The 15,670-nt window shown below is 40.1% G+C and overlaps 1 protein-coding gene across 1 annotated transcript in view; it reads left to right on the top strand.

Annotated features, from left to right (window-relative positions):
• The window catches only part of IL23R (interleukin 23 receptor), an 88,801-nt gene that overhangs the window by 61,901 nt on the left and 11,230 nt on the right, over nt 1-15,670 (top strand). Inside the window, exons 8-9 of the mRNA XM_003260162.2 lie at nt 4,714-4,803; nt 8,182-8,284. Of these exons, the coding sequence (XP_003260210.2) occupies nt 4,714-4,803; nt 8,182-8,284 (193 nt within the window). The remainder of the gene's footprint in view (nt 1-4,713; nt 4,804-8,181; nt 8,285-15,670) is intronic.

Below are 15,670 nucleotides of genomic sequence, written 5' to 3'. Positions count from 1 at the left end.
CCAAGATCACACCACTGCACTCTAGCCTGGGTGATGGTGTGAGACTCTGTCTCAAAAAAAAAAATTGAATAAAAAAGGCAAGACAAAACATTTACAGAGTATGATCTCCACTAGGCTACCGACATACACAAAAGACTGTTAACATATTTTTTTAAAATAATAGTTTCTAGTTTGCAAACAAATATAAAATTGTATTATCTTCTCCATACCCTTCTATACTTTTCAAGCATCCTGTAATTAGCATGTATTACTTGTGTAATAAAGGAAAGTGTCGGTTTTAAGAAGAAAATAACTGCACTAGAAGATTTAAAGCATCAGTGCTAAATGGGTTAGCACAGTAGGGCTTGTGGGGTCCAGAGCCCCACAAGGCTAGGCAGCCCCAATACACCATGGCCAGCCCTCAGTGGAGCAGTGCTAAGTCTCATCGTGGGAGAGGCTGTTTGCAGGGCTGACTCTGCTGCCCACCCTGCGCCATCCTGCTGTGGAAGTGAGGTTATTAATTTAATGAGATCAGTGACCAGCACAAACTACATGTCAGAACTGGATGGGAATTTCCACTCTTCACCCTCTACCTAGGTGACTTTGAGCAAGTTATTTATCCTTTCTACTCTTTTGTTTCCTTATCCATATAATGAGGATAACAATATTGTCTGTGTGACTGCGTTGTTGTGAGGATTAAGTAAGAGAAAACGTAAAGTTTAGCATGTTACCTACAACATAATTAATACTCATTAAATGGTCACTTTAAAAGGATGACAAAACACGCTTTGCCCCATGGTTGATGATATGGTTTGGCTGTGTCTCCACCCAGATCTCATCTTGAGCTGTAGTTCCCATAATCCCCATGAGTCGTGGGAGGTAATTGAATGGTGGGGGCAGTTACACTCATGCTGTTCTTGTGATAGTGAGTTCTTATGAGATATGATGGTTTTATAAGGGGCTTTTCCCCCTTTGCTCGGCACTTCTCTGGCCTGTCGTCATGCCTGTTTCCCCGATCGCCATGATTATAAGTTTCCTGAGGCCTCCCCAGACATGTGGAACTGTGAGTCAATTAAAACTCTTTTCTTTATAAATTTCCCAGTTTTGTCCAGGTGTGGTGCCTCACACCTGTAATCCCAGCATTCTGGGAGGCTGAAGCAGGTGGATCACCTGAGGTCAGGAGTTCGAGACCAGCCTGACCAATATGGTGAAATCCTGTCTCTACTAAAAATACCAAAAAAAAAAAAAAATAGCCAGGCGTGGTGGTACACTCCTGCAATCCCAGCTACTTGGGAGGTTGAGATGGGAGAATTGCTAGAACCCAGGAGGCAGAAGTTGCAGTGAGCCAAGATCATGCCACTGCACTCCAGCCTGGGCAACAGAGGGAGATTCTGTCTTAAAAAAAAAATTCAGTTTTGATTATGTCTTCATAGCAGCGTGAAAACAAACTAGTACGGTTGGTGTAGAAAGAAGAGCTGAGGTGATGATTTGGCATCATCCTTAAGATACAGATGGAATACATTATTGCTAAAACCAGGTCCTTCTGAGCGGATTTGATTAAATTAGCCTGGTGTTTTGGTAGGCCAAAAAATATAGTTGTTATGCTTTAAATTTTGTCCAATAATAAGAAACTGTATCTCTTGTTCGAAATCACTCTAAATTCCCACAGGCATGTTGTCTTCCTGTAAGACTAAAGTTTGATGCCAGTGTGTACAAGTTATATAAAAATTCTTCCCAAATTAAAGATAATTTGGTTTTTTTTTAGCATATTCAAGTATGTCCTGTGAGATTAATAGGCACAAGTTAGTATTCTGTTGCAAGGATGGAACTGTCTCATGGACGTAACACCACAAACACCAAATACAGTAAGATATCATGAGGTTTTTTTTTTTTTTTTTTAGCAAATTAGGCAATGCACTGATGACAGAACTGATATAAACAACAGTTTCCAGTCATTAAAGGCTGTGTGTGTGTGTGCGTGCGGACTTGTGTGTGCGAGATTCTGTGCTTGTGAATGCTTTTGTATGTTAAAATACTTGCAAATACCATAAAGCACTAATAGCAGGTGGATTAAAAGGATGGGATTAGGGATGGTTCTTTTTTTCTCCTTTTAATTTCTCCTGTTGAAAATTTTTCTGTACTTTAATTATCGCTTTTACAGTCAAAGATGTTAAGTGTAATTTAAAAAGAAATGACATAGCCACGTGGTGGCAGTATTCCATGAAGAATGTAATCTACATAGCTTTGTTTCAGTCCTATGCCTAACATTGGCTTGATTTCTTCTCTGACAATTTTGTTTAAATTGTCTTATTTTAGATAACTGATTCCTTGTGAAATTTCCCTCTGAGAATTAAGCACCTCTTATAAGTGACTTTAATTTAATGCACCTGTTTGATTTGGAACTATGATAACAAATAGACTCTAAAGGAAGATTGTATTTATTCCCTGTTAGGGCTAATAAAACCCTAGTCAGATATGAAAATTGTTTTTATATGATGCAAATTAATAACTGAATGAAATTTCATTGCCAAATAACCACCTGTAGTTTATACAACAGAATTACATTAACCTGTATTAAAAGCCAACACCACCATATATTACTTTTAAATTAAAAATGCTAATTTTAAAATAATAAAAGTGAAAACAAAAATAATAGAGCAGCATATTCTATAAGCCCATGATTTTGCTAAATTGAAAATTGTGTTACCTTTTAATGTAGTGTTTTTACTCTTTTTTTTTTTTGAGATGGAGTCTTGTTCTGTCGCCCAGGCTGGAGTGCAGTGGCGTGATCTCAGCTCACTGCAACCTCTGCCTCCTGGGTTCAAGTGATTCTCCTGCCTCAGCCTCCCGAGTAGCTGGGACTATAGGCACCTGCCACCATGCCCGGCTAATTTTTGTATTTTTAGTAGAGATGGGGTTTCACCATATTGGCCAGGCTGGTCTTGAACTCCTGACACCCCCTCGGCATCCCAAAATGCTGGGATTACAGGCATGAGCCACTGCAACTGGCCAGTATTTTTATTCTTAAAATTTCAAAATAACGGAGATTCAGACTCCTGCCTGAGCTCCCTGCGAATGGACGTTGGCCTGTAAAGATACCACTTCAGATGAATAAACCTGACTTTGGCCATCAGGGCACAACCTTGTTCCCTCAGAGTTTGGTGGAACTATATACCCACAGAGGAAAAGAGACTTGGCGAGGCATTGAGAAGCCAAAAAAAATTTCTGGTTTGTCACAATTCCCGGTGAAACATTTTCCTCTTGCTGTAGAGAAGCCAGGACAAAAAACACAGGAAATAACTTTTGGCTTTTCTGATGTTTTCATCTTCTAAAATCCCTCACCCATTGTTCTCAGAAAACTAACCTCCTCACACCTATGCCTGCACCCAGAGCAGCCTTTTTTCTTTTCTTTTTTTTTTTTTTTTTTTTTTGTGAAATGGAGACTCCCTCTGTCGCCCAGGCTGGAGTGCAGTGGCACGATCTAGGCTCACTGCAGCCTCCACCTCCCAGGTTCAAGTGATTCTCCTGTCTCAGCCTCCCAATTAGCTGGTATTACAGGCACGCACCACCACACCTGGCTAATTTTTGTATTTTTAGTAGAAACAGGGTTTCACCATGTTGCCCAGGCTGGTCTCAACTCCTGGCCTCAAGTGATCCACCTGCCTCGGCCTCTCAAAGTGCTGCGATTACAGGCATGAGCCACTGTGTCTGGCCAGACCAGCCTTTTTCAAAAATTTCTGAAGCCCCGTAGGAACCTTTTCATTGGAAATGTAGGATCCTTTTCTCAAAGACAGTCACATGGGCCACATTGCTCCTTATACAAGCCTGTGATATCTCAGCCTCAAGTTGTGATTTCTCCCTGCCCCCAAAAGTGATTTTTTTTAAAAGAAAGATTTGAGCACTGAAATCAGAATGACGGAGTACACGGAGCTTGAAGCAGTCTCCGGGATCCAAGGCTTAGAGCCATCCTCAGAAATGTCTTCTGCCAGTTGGGAGAATTGTGTCCTTGAAGTCGCTTCTGTCAGCTTTTAATTATCAGGAAGGAAGAGACCGGCAAGGTTGCACCAGGATCCCTTTGAGTTCAGACTGAAAGTTAAGTACCAGGGTTGCTTACCCCAGAAGCATTCATTAGCAGTGTCCTGACAGCCTTTATAAGTAGACCAGGCTGCCAGGATCTTTGCCAGTGGGAAAAGAGCAGAGGGAAGTCATTGGTGACATCCCACCCCAGTGTTACAACGCCAAAGTGCCTGCTAACCAAAATTAGGTTTCTTACGAGGAGCCAGGAGAAGGTGAACAGTATCCCAAAGATTGTGCAAAGGCAAAAGTGACACATCTTGGAGACCCTCAAGGAAATCGGAACCTGATTGCACCATCAATTGCAAGGAATCAAATAGAGATTAGTTATCATGCATTTTTTCTGGCTCAGTAAAATAAAGCTCCTTGGTATTTGCTGCCTAGAAACCTCATGAAATTAGTGGACACACCTTGAAGTTTTACAACCTAGGTGGATTATAATTGCCTTTGCAGTGTTTCTTCCTTTGAGATTTACCCAATTAAATAAAAACAAGAAGAAAAGACACACACTCGAAGGCCATTGCTTTTATTCCACCCTTCAAGCCAGTTAAAGTTATTGGTTTACTTCAGTCATCTCTAAACAAGGGAAGAAACTCTTGGGAAATTTGGCAAGCGGAGTGCAAAATGTAAGACACTGACGCTCTTTCCTTTTGGTTTAAGTTCCCCAGGTCACATCAAAATCATCCCAACATGACACATGGAATTCTGGGCTAACAGTTGCTTCCATCTCTACAGGACACCTTACTTCTGGTAAGAAAATACCACTTAGGTTTTTGAGTAGTCTTTTAGTAATTGCCATTTTAACCCATCATACTGAAAAAATCACATCAGGTGTTAAGTTTCTGGACAATAAGATACGCCTTATGCCTTCCATAGGAAAATAATAGACAAAGTAAAAGATCTGCTTAAAACTGAATGTAAGAAGTGGCTTAGGTGGATTTTTCCAGCTTTTGCAATAGATTGTATGCATTTTTTAAGATTTTTATTGATTTTATTTTATTTTTTGAGATGAAGCCTTGCTCTGTCACCCAGGCTGGAGTGCAATGGTACGATCTCGGCTCACTGCAACCTCCGCCTCTCAGGTTCAAGCGATTCTGCTGCCTCAGCCTTCTGAGTAGCTGGGATTATAGGCATCCGCCATCATGCCCAGCTAATTTTTGCATTTTTGTAGAGATGGGGTTTCACCATGTTAACCAGGCTGGTCTCGAACTCCTGGCCTCAGGTGATCCACCCGCCTCCGCCTCCCAAAGTGCTGGGATTACAGGTGTGAGCCACTGTACCCGGCCACATTTTTATTTTAATAGCTACTAGGGCTCAAGACCCAAAAACTTCTTTCAAAACAAATTACTTACCTATCTTGTGCTAGGACTTGTCTAGACATCTTCTTCCATCTTCAAAACAACCCATGAGATCAGTGTCATGCATCTATTTTATAATGAGGAGACTGAAACTTAGAGTGGTTGAGGAAGCTTTTCAAGGTCATAGAGCTGCTAAGTGACAGACTAAAATTCAAATCCTTTTCTTTCAATATCCTGGAGTCTGCTCTTTCTTTTATACAAACCAGCTCCCATTTTAGTTGTTAGCATGACTGCTATTGTATTGATGAGCTTGCCTAAATGCTTTAGGGATAAAAAATTGAGATCTGGTTGTACAATGGATGAACATAACTCTAAATATAAATTTTGAGTTGAAAACTCTTAGGCATGACTATTTCACCATTGACCACTGACAGACCATTCATCTCCTTGTGTAGAAATCAGGCAGGAATAGTATAAGAACTTTCGCAGTTTGTATTGATATTCTTTGCACCTTCATTTATTTAATATTCATTAAGCAACTCCTGTGTGCGAGGCACTGTTCTGGGTACTGGGGAATCAGCAGTGAAAACAATGAGCAAAACCCTTGTCTTCATGAAGCTTCTATTCTAGCCAGACAGGGCATAAAAACAGCAAACAAAACAACAAGAAAAGTCAGGTGGTGGTGAAGTGTCATAAAGAAACATGAAGTGGGTAGGCACGGTGGCTCACACCTTGTAATCCCAGCACTTTGGGAGGCCAAGGCAGGCAGATTGCTTGAGTCCAGGAGTTTGAGACCAGCCTGCACAACATGGCAAAACCCCGTTTTTACCAAAAATACAAAAATTAGATGGGTGTGGTGGTGTGCACCTGTAGTCCCAGCTACTTGGGAGGCTGAGGCGGGAGGATCAATTGAGCACTGGAGATAGAGGCTGCAGTGAGCTCCATTGCACTCCTGCCTGGGCAGCAGAGCAAAACCCTGTCTCAGAAAAAAAAAAAAAAAAAAAAGAGGAAGAAGAAAAAGAAAAAGAAACATGAAGCAAGATAAGGGCACTCTGAATTATCAATCAATTATGAGCCAAGTGCTTAGGTTCAGTCCAGTTCCCTAATTATACATGCCTACACAGACCTACCTACCCCTTGATATTTCTGTGGGAACAGTGGAAGTTAGCAACTCATGGCAGCTCTGTTAGATAAGTATTATTATCTCTATTTTCCAAAAGAGAAAACCTGAGACTCAGCAAGTTCATAATTATGCCCCGAGGTCACAGAGCTGATAAGAGGCAGAGTTTAATTCAAACCCAGGTATATCAGGCCATGCTCTTGGTCATTCTGCTCTACTGCTTAGATCCCTTTGTCAAGCCCTGTGTTAACCTGAGGGCTGTCTATCCTCTTCCAGGCACTAATTAATGCCCAAGGGTGTGTGGCAGCCAGTACCCCCCATTAGTTGCTTGAAATAGTCAGAAATAGCTCTTTAGCCCTGGGAAAACATTGATTTCATATCCCATCAAGATTTTGCAGTGAGCTAGAGTTACTCAGACCCCTGTCTGCTGATTGGCCTTAGAAGAGGGCCGGGCAGCCTGGAGACCCCCGTATGTGAAATAACTAGGGTAGGGCAAACACAGAGTCTGCCACATGGTAAGTACCCAATAAACATTTGCTGAAGGAAGGGACGGAGTGAGGAAGGAGGATGGAAGGGAAGCCAATACCCAACATGGCTCTAGAACAAATTCCAATGTGATAAGTAATGTCTCAACTATCTTCTATATTTGAAAATAGGGCTTTTTCATGTACCAGGGAGAAAGCATGATAAGCCTGGTGGGTAATATATGTTGAATAAATTATATTAATTATTTAAATATTTTAGGAGATTAACTCAACTTCAACATGCAAGAAAAGCATTGGTTTTGTTTGTTTGTTTGTTTGTTTTTGAGACAGATCTGGCTCTGTCGCCCAGGCTGGAGTGCAGCAGCACAATCTCAGCTCACTGCAACCTCCACCTCCCAGGCTCAAGCCATCTTCTTACCTCGGTCTCCCAAGTAGTGGGGACTACAGGCGCATGCCACCACATCCGGCTGATTTTTGTAATTTTTGTAGAGATGGGGTTCTCACTTCATTGCCCAGCTTGGTCTCAAACTTCTGAGCTCAAGTGAGCCTCCCACCTAGGCCTCTCAAAGTGCTGGGATTACAGGCATGAGTCACTGTGCCCAGTCAGCATTGTTTTTTAACTAAGTGCGAGTGCAAGATAAAGGCAATTTTGATTTCTTTCTTTTTTAATTTTTTATTTTTATCTTAACTTGCCAGTGTATGATTTCTTTCTTATCACGTATATTGTTCTAAGTAAAGTGGATGTCCTTTCTCAGCAGGAAAAATTTCATGAGCAATAGATTTTGAAGAATGATGACAAATTGCACACATTCTATCTCACACAAAAAGTTAAAAAAAAATCAGTATGATTGTGACCAGCTTTAGACATTGTTACAGCAATTGGGAATTCTCACCTGTGTCAGACAAGCCAAATGAAGTTCACCACTAAGAATTTAGATGAAATTTGCATGCACAAGCTGACCACATTTGCCAGAGATGCACTTCTAAAAACCCACTGACATCAGATGCATGTAGCCCAACTTTCTCAAACAAAAAGTTGTTTCCTGGGGTAGTTGTGCACTCTGGAAAAACAGTCACTTTGTGGCGCAAGGTAAAGGTTAATTTTGCTTCCCCCTGCCCTTTCTCCTTTGAGACCTTTGCTTTGAGTAGAGTAAAGAGAATAGTAATTCTGGTATCACATGAAGAATAATGCTTGATTAAAATTATTTTTCTTTCCTTTCATTAGACAACAGAGAAGACATTGGACTTTTACTGGGAATGATTGTCTTTGCTGTTATGTTGTCAATTCTTTCTTTGATTGGGATATTTAACAGATCACTCCGAACTGGGTAGGTTTTTGCAGAATTTCTGTTTTCTGATTTAGACTACATGTATATGTATCACCAAAATTTAGTCATTTCAGTTGTTTACTAGAAAAATCTGTTAACATTTTTATTCAGATAAAGGAAAATAAAAGGAACAATGTTTAATAAGTACTTACCCATGCCAAACTACAAATGTCTTTCCTTTAATCCTCAAAAGGACCCGGATGGAAAAGCTGCCTGGCCTGCTTTACAGGTGACTTAAATGAGGCTTAAAGAGGCTAAGTCCTCAGCCCAGAATCACTGAACACTAAGCCCTGAGTCCAAACACAGCTGGTATCAAAGCCCATTTCTGTCCTTTACTACTCGGCCTTTTTCATTGTGCCTCAAATTAACCTACAGTGCCTAGATTCTTGAGAGTGATTAAGTCACAAATTGCCTTGTGTTAAAAGAAAAACTTCAGCCAAATTAAATTTAAAGGAGTTTAATTGAGCAATGAATGTGCGAATTAGGCAGCCCCCAGAATTACAGCAGATTCAGAAAGACTCCAGGGATGCCTTGTGGTCAGAGCGAATGTATAGACAAAAAAAGAGAGAAGTGACACATAGAAATCGGCAGTGAGGTACAGAAACAGCCGGATAGGTTCTGGGTTGGCGTTTGCCTTAGTTGAACACAGTTTGAACACTTAGCAGCCTATGAGTGGTTGAAGTACGGCTGCTGGGATTGGCCAAGGCTCAGCTATTGCTATAGGCACATACTACTAAGTTAGGTTTTCAATTGTGTCTGCCTATTAGGCTAGGTTACAGTTCATCCACAAGGACTTGAATATAGAAGTACAGAGTCCTTCTCAGATCATATTTAGTTTGCTTTGATAACTCCCCCCTTTTGGTGATTTTCTCAATTTTGCGAGATTAACCAAAACTTTAGTCATTGATGTCACTATCACCATTGTAAATGTATGTATATGGTCTTGAAACCCACCAGGAAACAGTAGAACAGTGGGTTCTGTAAGGTGGGAACAAGGACTGAGTAGAAGGTACCTCCTTATGCTGGAACATCCTGTTTATAGGAGAAAAACAAAACCCGGTCTGTTCTAGGATCTATGTGTTTCCTTAAAGTCTTAGTTTGACTATGTCACATTTAGCATGAACAACTCCATTTTTGTTTGATTTTGTCTGTTGGAGTTTAGTGCGTGAGCTCAGTCCAAAATAATGGCCTCCCATAGTTTTGTTTAAAAAAAACTCCCCCTTTTTGGTCAGGTTCTCACTTAGGTGACAGTGTGACCAAAACTTAGGGTCTCAGCGCCACTCTCAGTTAACATCATTTTGGGTTTCCGTTCTCGGCATGTCACTCCTAGGTTATGGTGTCCCGATGGCCACACCTTCCTTTTAGCTCTTGTTATTCCAGTTGAAGAGATACCATTTGACATTCTGGAGATGGCTGCTTGTAAACATTTAAAACCTTTGAGAGAATACAGCATACCAGGGAGATTACTATTAGGACTATTGGGAGAATAATACTAAGAGTTTGGGTTATGTTCTTTACCCAGGGTCCTCATAAGCCAAACCAAACCGTCTAAAATCAAATAGATCAAAGAATGAGCTAGATGAAGAGTCTACTCACTTAAGTGATTTTTTTCACTAATCCTCTATAACTGAATCACTATAATACCCGATGTTTTCTCCATATGTCATAAGTGCCAGCAGCTGTTTAGCCAATACTTTTCTGTTTGGCCGATTCTATTATTTTGCGTAACTTTCACAAGAGAATTTAAAGTTTTTTGTGTAACCATAGGCTTTACAGTAGAATCTGCTATAGAACCCATCTTGAGGGACACATTTCTAATCAGTGCCTCTTTTACTTCAAACTATGGAAAAAAGACCTAACAAATGATGCCCTTATAGAAGAGTGAAGGCCTCCTGGCAATGTTCTCTTTAGCCCATGATGTGGCTTAAGAGGAATAAATCAATGTTCTGTTTCTGACTGACTATGAGGCAATATATGAACCCTTAAAATTTGTCACCTGCATTGGGCCTTCATCTTTTATCCATCACAGTATAACATTATCCATGTATAAGGCTGGCTGCAAAATCCTTCACAAATAAACATATACCCCATAATATACACATAACAGACCCCCTTTTCACTTCTATTGTTCATAGAGGCATAAGCAAGAAAAAAAATATTCAAAGATAAGAGTCTCATGATAGTAGAGAAGTCTTAATCCATGATTTTAGGATAAACTGTTCACCTTAAGGACGCTGTCTTCTGGGGACACCCTGTCCTGGTTAGCTTTACCTTAAGGGTTCCAATGGGTGTGGAGGGACCCTCCTCAGCTATGAGACTATGAAAGTTGTGGGACCTCTGAAACTGAAAGTTCAAGGTCCCAAAGTTTTGCTGTAGTGTGGATGGCAAGGACAGTCTTTCTCTAATGTTCTCAGAAGATTCATTCTTTGGGTTCTAGATTGTGAAGGGATTGATTGTCCTCAGTGAACCATAAACAGCTTTTTTTAACCATGTAAAAATATACTGTAGCATAATAATGTACTATTATAACATCAGTCTTCTTGCATGGGAAAGCTTTCATACAACCAGACAATTGAATGAAATCCCTTATAAATATTTAAATGTCCAATCATGTAGCCAAATGTACCTGAAGCTTTGATTGTTTTCCCAGGAATACGGGTTTGACAAACCAAATATTGTTTTTTTAGTAATTTATAAGTCACCACACAAACATATTTAATCTGGATCATTTTATCTTTTCCATTACAAGTCATGGAATGCAGAACTTTTAATAATGAAAGCCTTAAGGACTCTGGAAGGACAAGGTGGCTGTCTTGGTTCTGGATGAATCCATGCTTAAAAATGGATTATGTCCTCTTGAGTACCAGTTGTTTCTCCAATTTAGGTGCATAGCACTGATAACTGATGGGTTATCTTAGGTAATTTATCTTAGGTAATTTGACTTAGATCATGGAGTTTATTCAAATTGTATATCTAAACAATTTTAGTATTGGCTGATTTAGCATGCTGATTTCTCTTTTTTTTTCTTATACTTTAAGTTCTGGGGTACATGTGCAGAATATGCAGGTTCGTTACATAGGTATACATGTGCCATGGTGGTTTGCTGCACCCATCACCCGTCATCTACATTAGGAATTTCTCCTAATGCTATCCCTCCCCCAGCCTCCTACCCCCTGACAGGCCCCAGCGTGTGATGTTCCCCTCCTTGTGTCCATGTGTTCTCGTTGTTCAGCTCCCACTTATGAGTGAGAACATGTGGTGTTTGGTTTTCTGTTCTTGTGTTAGTTTGCTGAGAATGATGGTTTCCAGATTCATCCATGTCCCTGCAAAGGACATAAATTCATCCTTTTTTATGGCTGCATAGTATTCCATAGTGTATATGTGCCACATTTTCTTAATCCAATCTATCATTGATGTGCATTTGGGTTGGTTCCAAGTCTTTGCTATTGTGAACAGTGCTGCAATAAACATACGTGTGCATGTGTCTTTATAGTAGAATGATTTATAATCCTTTGGGTATATACCCAGTAATGGGATTGCTGGGTCAAATGGTATTTCTGGTTCTAGATCCTTGAGGAATTGCCACACTGTCTTCCACAATGGTTGAACTCATTTACACTCCCACCAACAGTGTAAAAGCATTCCTATTTCTCCACAGCCTTGCCAGCATCTCTGTTTCCTGACTTTTTAATGATCGCCATTCTAACTGGCATGAGATGGTATCTCATTGTGGTTTTGATTTGCGTTTCTCTAATGACCAGTGATGACGAGCTTTTTTTCATATGTTTGTCGGCTGCATAAATGTCTTCTTTTGAGAAGTGTCTGTTCATATCCTTCACCCACTTTTTGATGGGTTGGTTTGTTTGTTTTCTTGTAAATTTGTTTAAGTTCCTTGTAGATTCTGGATATTAGCCCTTTGTCAGATGGGTAGATTGCAAAAATTTTCTCCCATACTCTAGGTTGCCTATTCACTTTGATGACAGTTTCTTTTGCTGTGCAGAAGCTCTTTCGTTTAATTAGATCCCATTTGTCAATTTTGGCTTTTGCTGCCATTGTTTTTAGTGTTTTCATCGTGAAGTCTTTGCCCATGCCTATGTCCTAAATGGTATTATCTAGGTATTCTTCTAGGGTTTTTATGGTTTTAGGTCTTATGTTTAAGTATTTAATCCATCTTGAGTTAATTTTTGTATAAGGTGCAAGGAAGGGATCCAGTTTCAGCCTTACGCATATGGCTAACCAGTTTCCCAACACCATTTATTAAATAGGGAATCCTTTCCCTATTGCTTGTTTTTGTCAGGTTTGTCAAAGATCAGATGTTTGTAGATGTGTGGTGTTATTTCTGAGGTCTCTGTTGTGTTCCATTGGTCTATATATCTGTTTTGGTGCCAGTACCATGCTGTTTTTGTTACTGTAACCTTGTAGTATAGTTTGAAGTCAGATAGCGTGATGCCTCCAGGTTTGTTCTTTTTGCTTAGAATTGTCTTGGCTCTGTGGGCTCTTTTTTGGTTCCATATGAAGTTTAAAGTAGTTTTTTCCAATTCTGTGAAGAAAGTCAGTGGTAGCTTGATGGGGATAGCATTGAATCTATAAATTACTTTGGGCAATATGGCCATTTTCACGATATTGATTCTTCCTATCCATGAGCATGGAATGTTTTTCCATTTGTTTGTGTCCTCTCTTATTTCCTTGAGCAGTGGTTTGTAGTTCTTTTTGAAGAGGTCCTTCACATCCCTTGTAAGTTGTATTCCTAGTTATTTTATTCTCTTTGTAGCAATTCATTGATTTTTTGAAGGGTTTTTCGTGTCTCTATCTCCTTCAGTGCTTCTCTGATCTTAGTTATTTCTTGCCTCCTGCTAGCTTTTGAATTTGTTTGCTCTTGCTTCTCTAATTCTCTTAATTGTGATGTTAGGGTGTCAATTTTAGATCTTTCCAGCTTTGTGATGTGGGCATTTAGTGCTATAAATTTCCCTCTACACACTGCTATAAATGTGTCGCAGAGATTCTGGTACATTGTGTGTTTGTTCTCATTGGTTTCAAAGAACATCTTTATTTCTGCCTTCATTTTGTTATTTACCCAGCAGTCATTCAGGAGCAGGTTGTTCAGTTTCCATGTAGTTGTGCAGTTTTGAGTGAGTTTCTTAATCCTTAGTTCTAATTTGATTGCACTGTGGTCTGAGAGACAGTTTATTATGATTTCCATTCTTTTGCATTTGCTAAGGAGTGTTTTACTTCCAATTATGTGGTCCATTTTAGAATATGTGCGATGTAGTGCTGAGAAGAATGTATATTCTGTTGATTTGGGGTGGACAGTTCTGTAGATGTCTATAGGTCCCACTTGGTTCAGAGCTGAGTTCAAGTCCTGGATATCCTTGTTAATTTTCTGTCTTGCTAATCTGTCTAATATTGACAGTGGGGTGTTAAAGTCTCCCACTATTATTGTGGGGGAGTCTAAGTCTCTTTGTATGTCTCTAAGAACTGACTTTATGAATCTGGGTGCTCCTGTATTGGGTGCATATATATTGAGGATAGTTAGCTCTTCTTGTTGCATTGATCCTTTTATCATTATGTAATGCCCTTCTTTGTCTCTTTTGATCTTTGTTGGTTTAAAGTCTGTTTTATCAGAGACTAGGATTGCAACCCTTGCTTTTTTTTTTTTTTTTTTTTTTTTTGCTTTCCATTTTCTTGGTAAATCTTCCTTCATCCCTTTAATTTGTGTGGGTCTTTGCACATGAGATGGGTCTCCTGAATACAGAACACCGATGGGTCTTATGCTTTATCCAATTTACCACTCTGGGTCTTTTAATTGGGGCATTTAGCCCATTTGCGTTCTTTTTTTTTTTTTTTTTTTTTTTTTTTTTTTTTTTTTTTTTTTGAGACAGAATTTCACTCCTGTTGCCCATACTGGAATGCAATGGTGCGATCTTGGCTCACTGCAAACTCGACCTCCCAGGTTCGAGTGATTCTCCTGCCTCAGCCTCCCTAGTAGCTGGGATTACAGGCATGTGCCACCACGCCCGGCTAATTTTGTATTTTTAGTAGAGATGGAGTTTCTCCATGTTGGTCAGGCTGGTCTCGAACTCCTGACCTCTGGTGATCCACCTACCACAGCCTCCCAAAGTGCTGGGATAACAGGTGTGAGCCACCGTGCCCGGCCTAGCTCATTTACATTTAAGGTCAATATTGTTATGTGTGAATTTGATACTGTCATTATGATGTTAGCTGGTTATTTTGCTTATTAGTTGATGCAGTTTCTTCATAGCATCAATGGTCTTTACAATTTGGCATGTTTTTGCAGTGGCTGGTACCGGTTGTTCCTTTCCATGTTTAGTGCTTCCTTCAGGAGCTCTTGTAAGGCAGGCCTGGTGGTGACAGAATCTCTCAGCATTTGCTTGTCTGAAAAGGATTTTATTTCTCCTTCACTTATAAAGCTTAGTTTGGCTGGATATGAAATTCTAGGTTGAAAATTCTTTCCTTTAAGGATGTTGAATATTGACCCCCACTCTCTTCTGGCTTGTAGGGTTTCTGCTGAGACATCCACTTTTAGTCTGATGGGCTTCCCTTTGTGGGTAACCAGACCTTTTTCTCTGGCTGCCCTTAACATTTTTTCCTTCATTTCAACCTCAGTGAATCTGATGATTTGTGTCTCAGGGTTCCTGTTCTCAAGGAATATCTTTGTGGTGTTCTCTGTATTTCCTGAATTTGAATGTTGGCCTGTCTCGCTAGGTTGGGGAAGTTCTCCTGGATAATATCCCGAAATGTGTTTTCCAACTTGGTTCCATTCTCCTTGTCACTTTTAGGTACACCATTCAAACGTAGATTTGGTCTTTTCACATATTCCCATATTTCTTGGAGGCTTTGCTTGTTTCTTTTCATTCTTTTTTCTCTGATCTTGTCTTCTTGCTTTATTTCATTGAGTTGATCTTCAATCTCTGATATTCTTTCTTCCACTTGATCGACTCAGCTATTGATACTTGTGTATGCTTCACGAAGTTCTTGTGCTGTGTTTTTCAGCACCATCAGGTTATTTATGTTCTTCTCTACACGGATTATTCTAGTTAGCAATTCATCTTTTTTTCAAGGTTCTTAGCTTCCTTGCATTGGGTTAGAACATGCTGCTTTAGCTTGGAGGAGTTTGTTATTACCCACCTTCTGAAGCCTACTTCTGTCAATTCATCAAACTCATTCTCCATCCAGTTTTGTTCCCTTGCTGGCGAGGAGTTGTGATCCTTTGGAGGGGAAGAGGCATTCTGGTCTTTAGAAATTTCAGCTTTTTTGTGCAGATTTCTCCCAATCAAGCCAGTGGATCTTAGCTTGCTGGGCTCTATGGGGGCGGGACCCACTGAGCCAGGCACCAGAGGGAATCTCCTGATCTGCTGGTTGTGAAGA

Source organism: Nomascus leucogenys, chromosome 12 (genome assembly GCF_006542625.1).
Source record: "Nomascus leucogenys isolate Asia chromosome 12, Asia_NLE_v1, whole genome shotgun sequence".
In the NCBI taxonomy this organism is placed as follows: domain Eukaryota; kingdom Metazoa; phylum Chordata; class Mammalia; order Primates; family Hylobatidae; genus Nomascus; species Nomascus leucogenys.
Note: the sequence above shows the minus strand (reverse complement) of the source record. Positions and strands in the feature narration are given on the sequence as shown.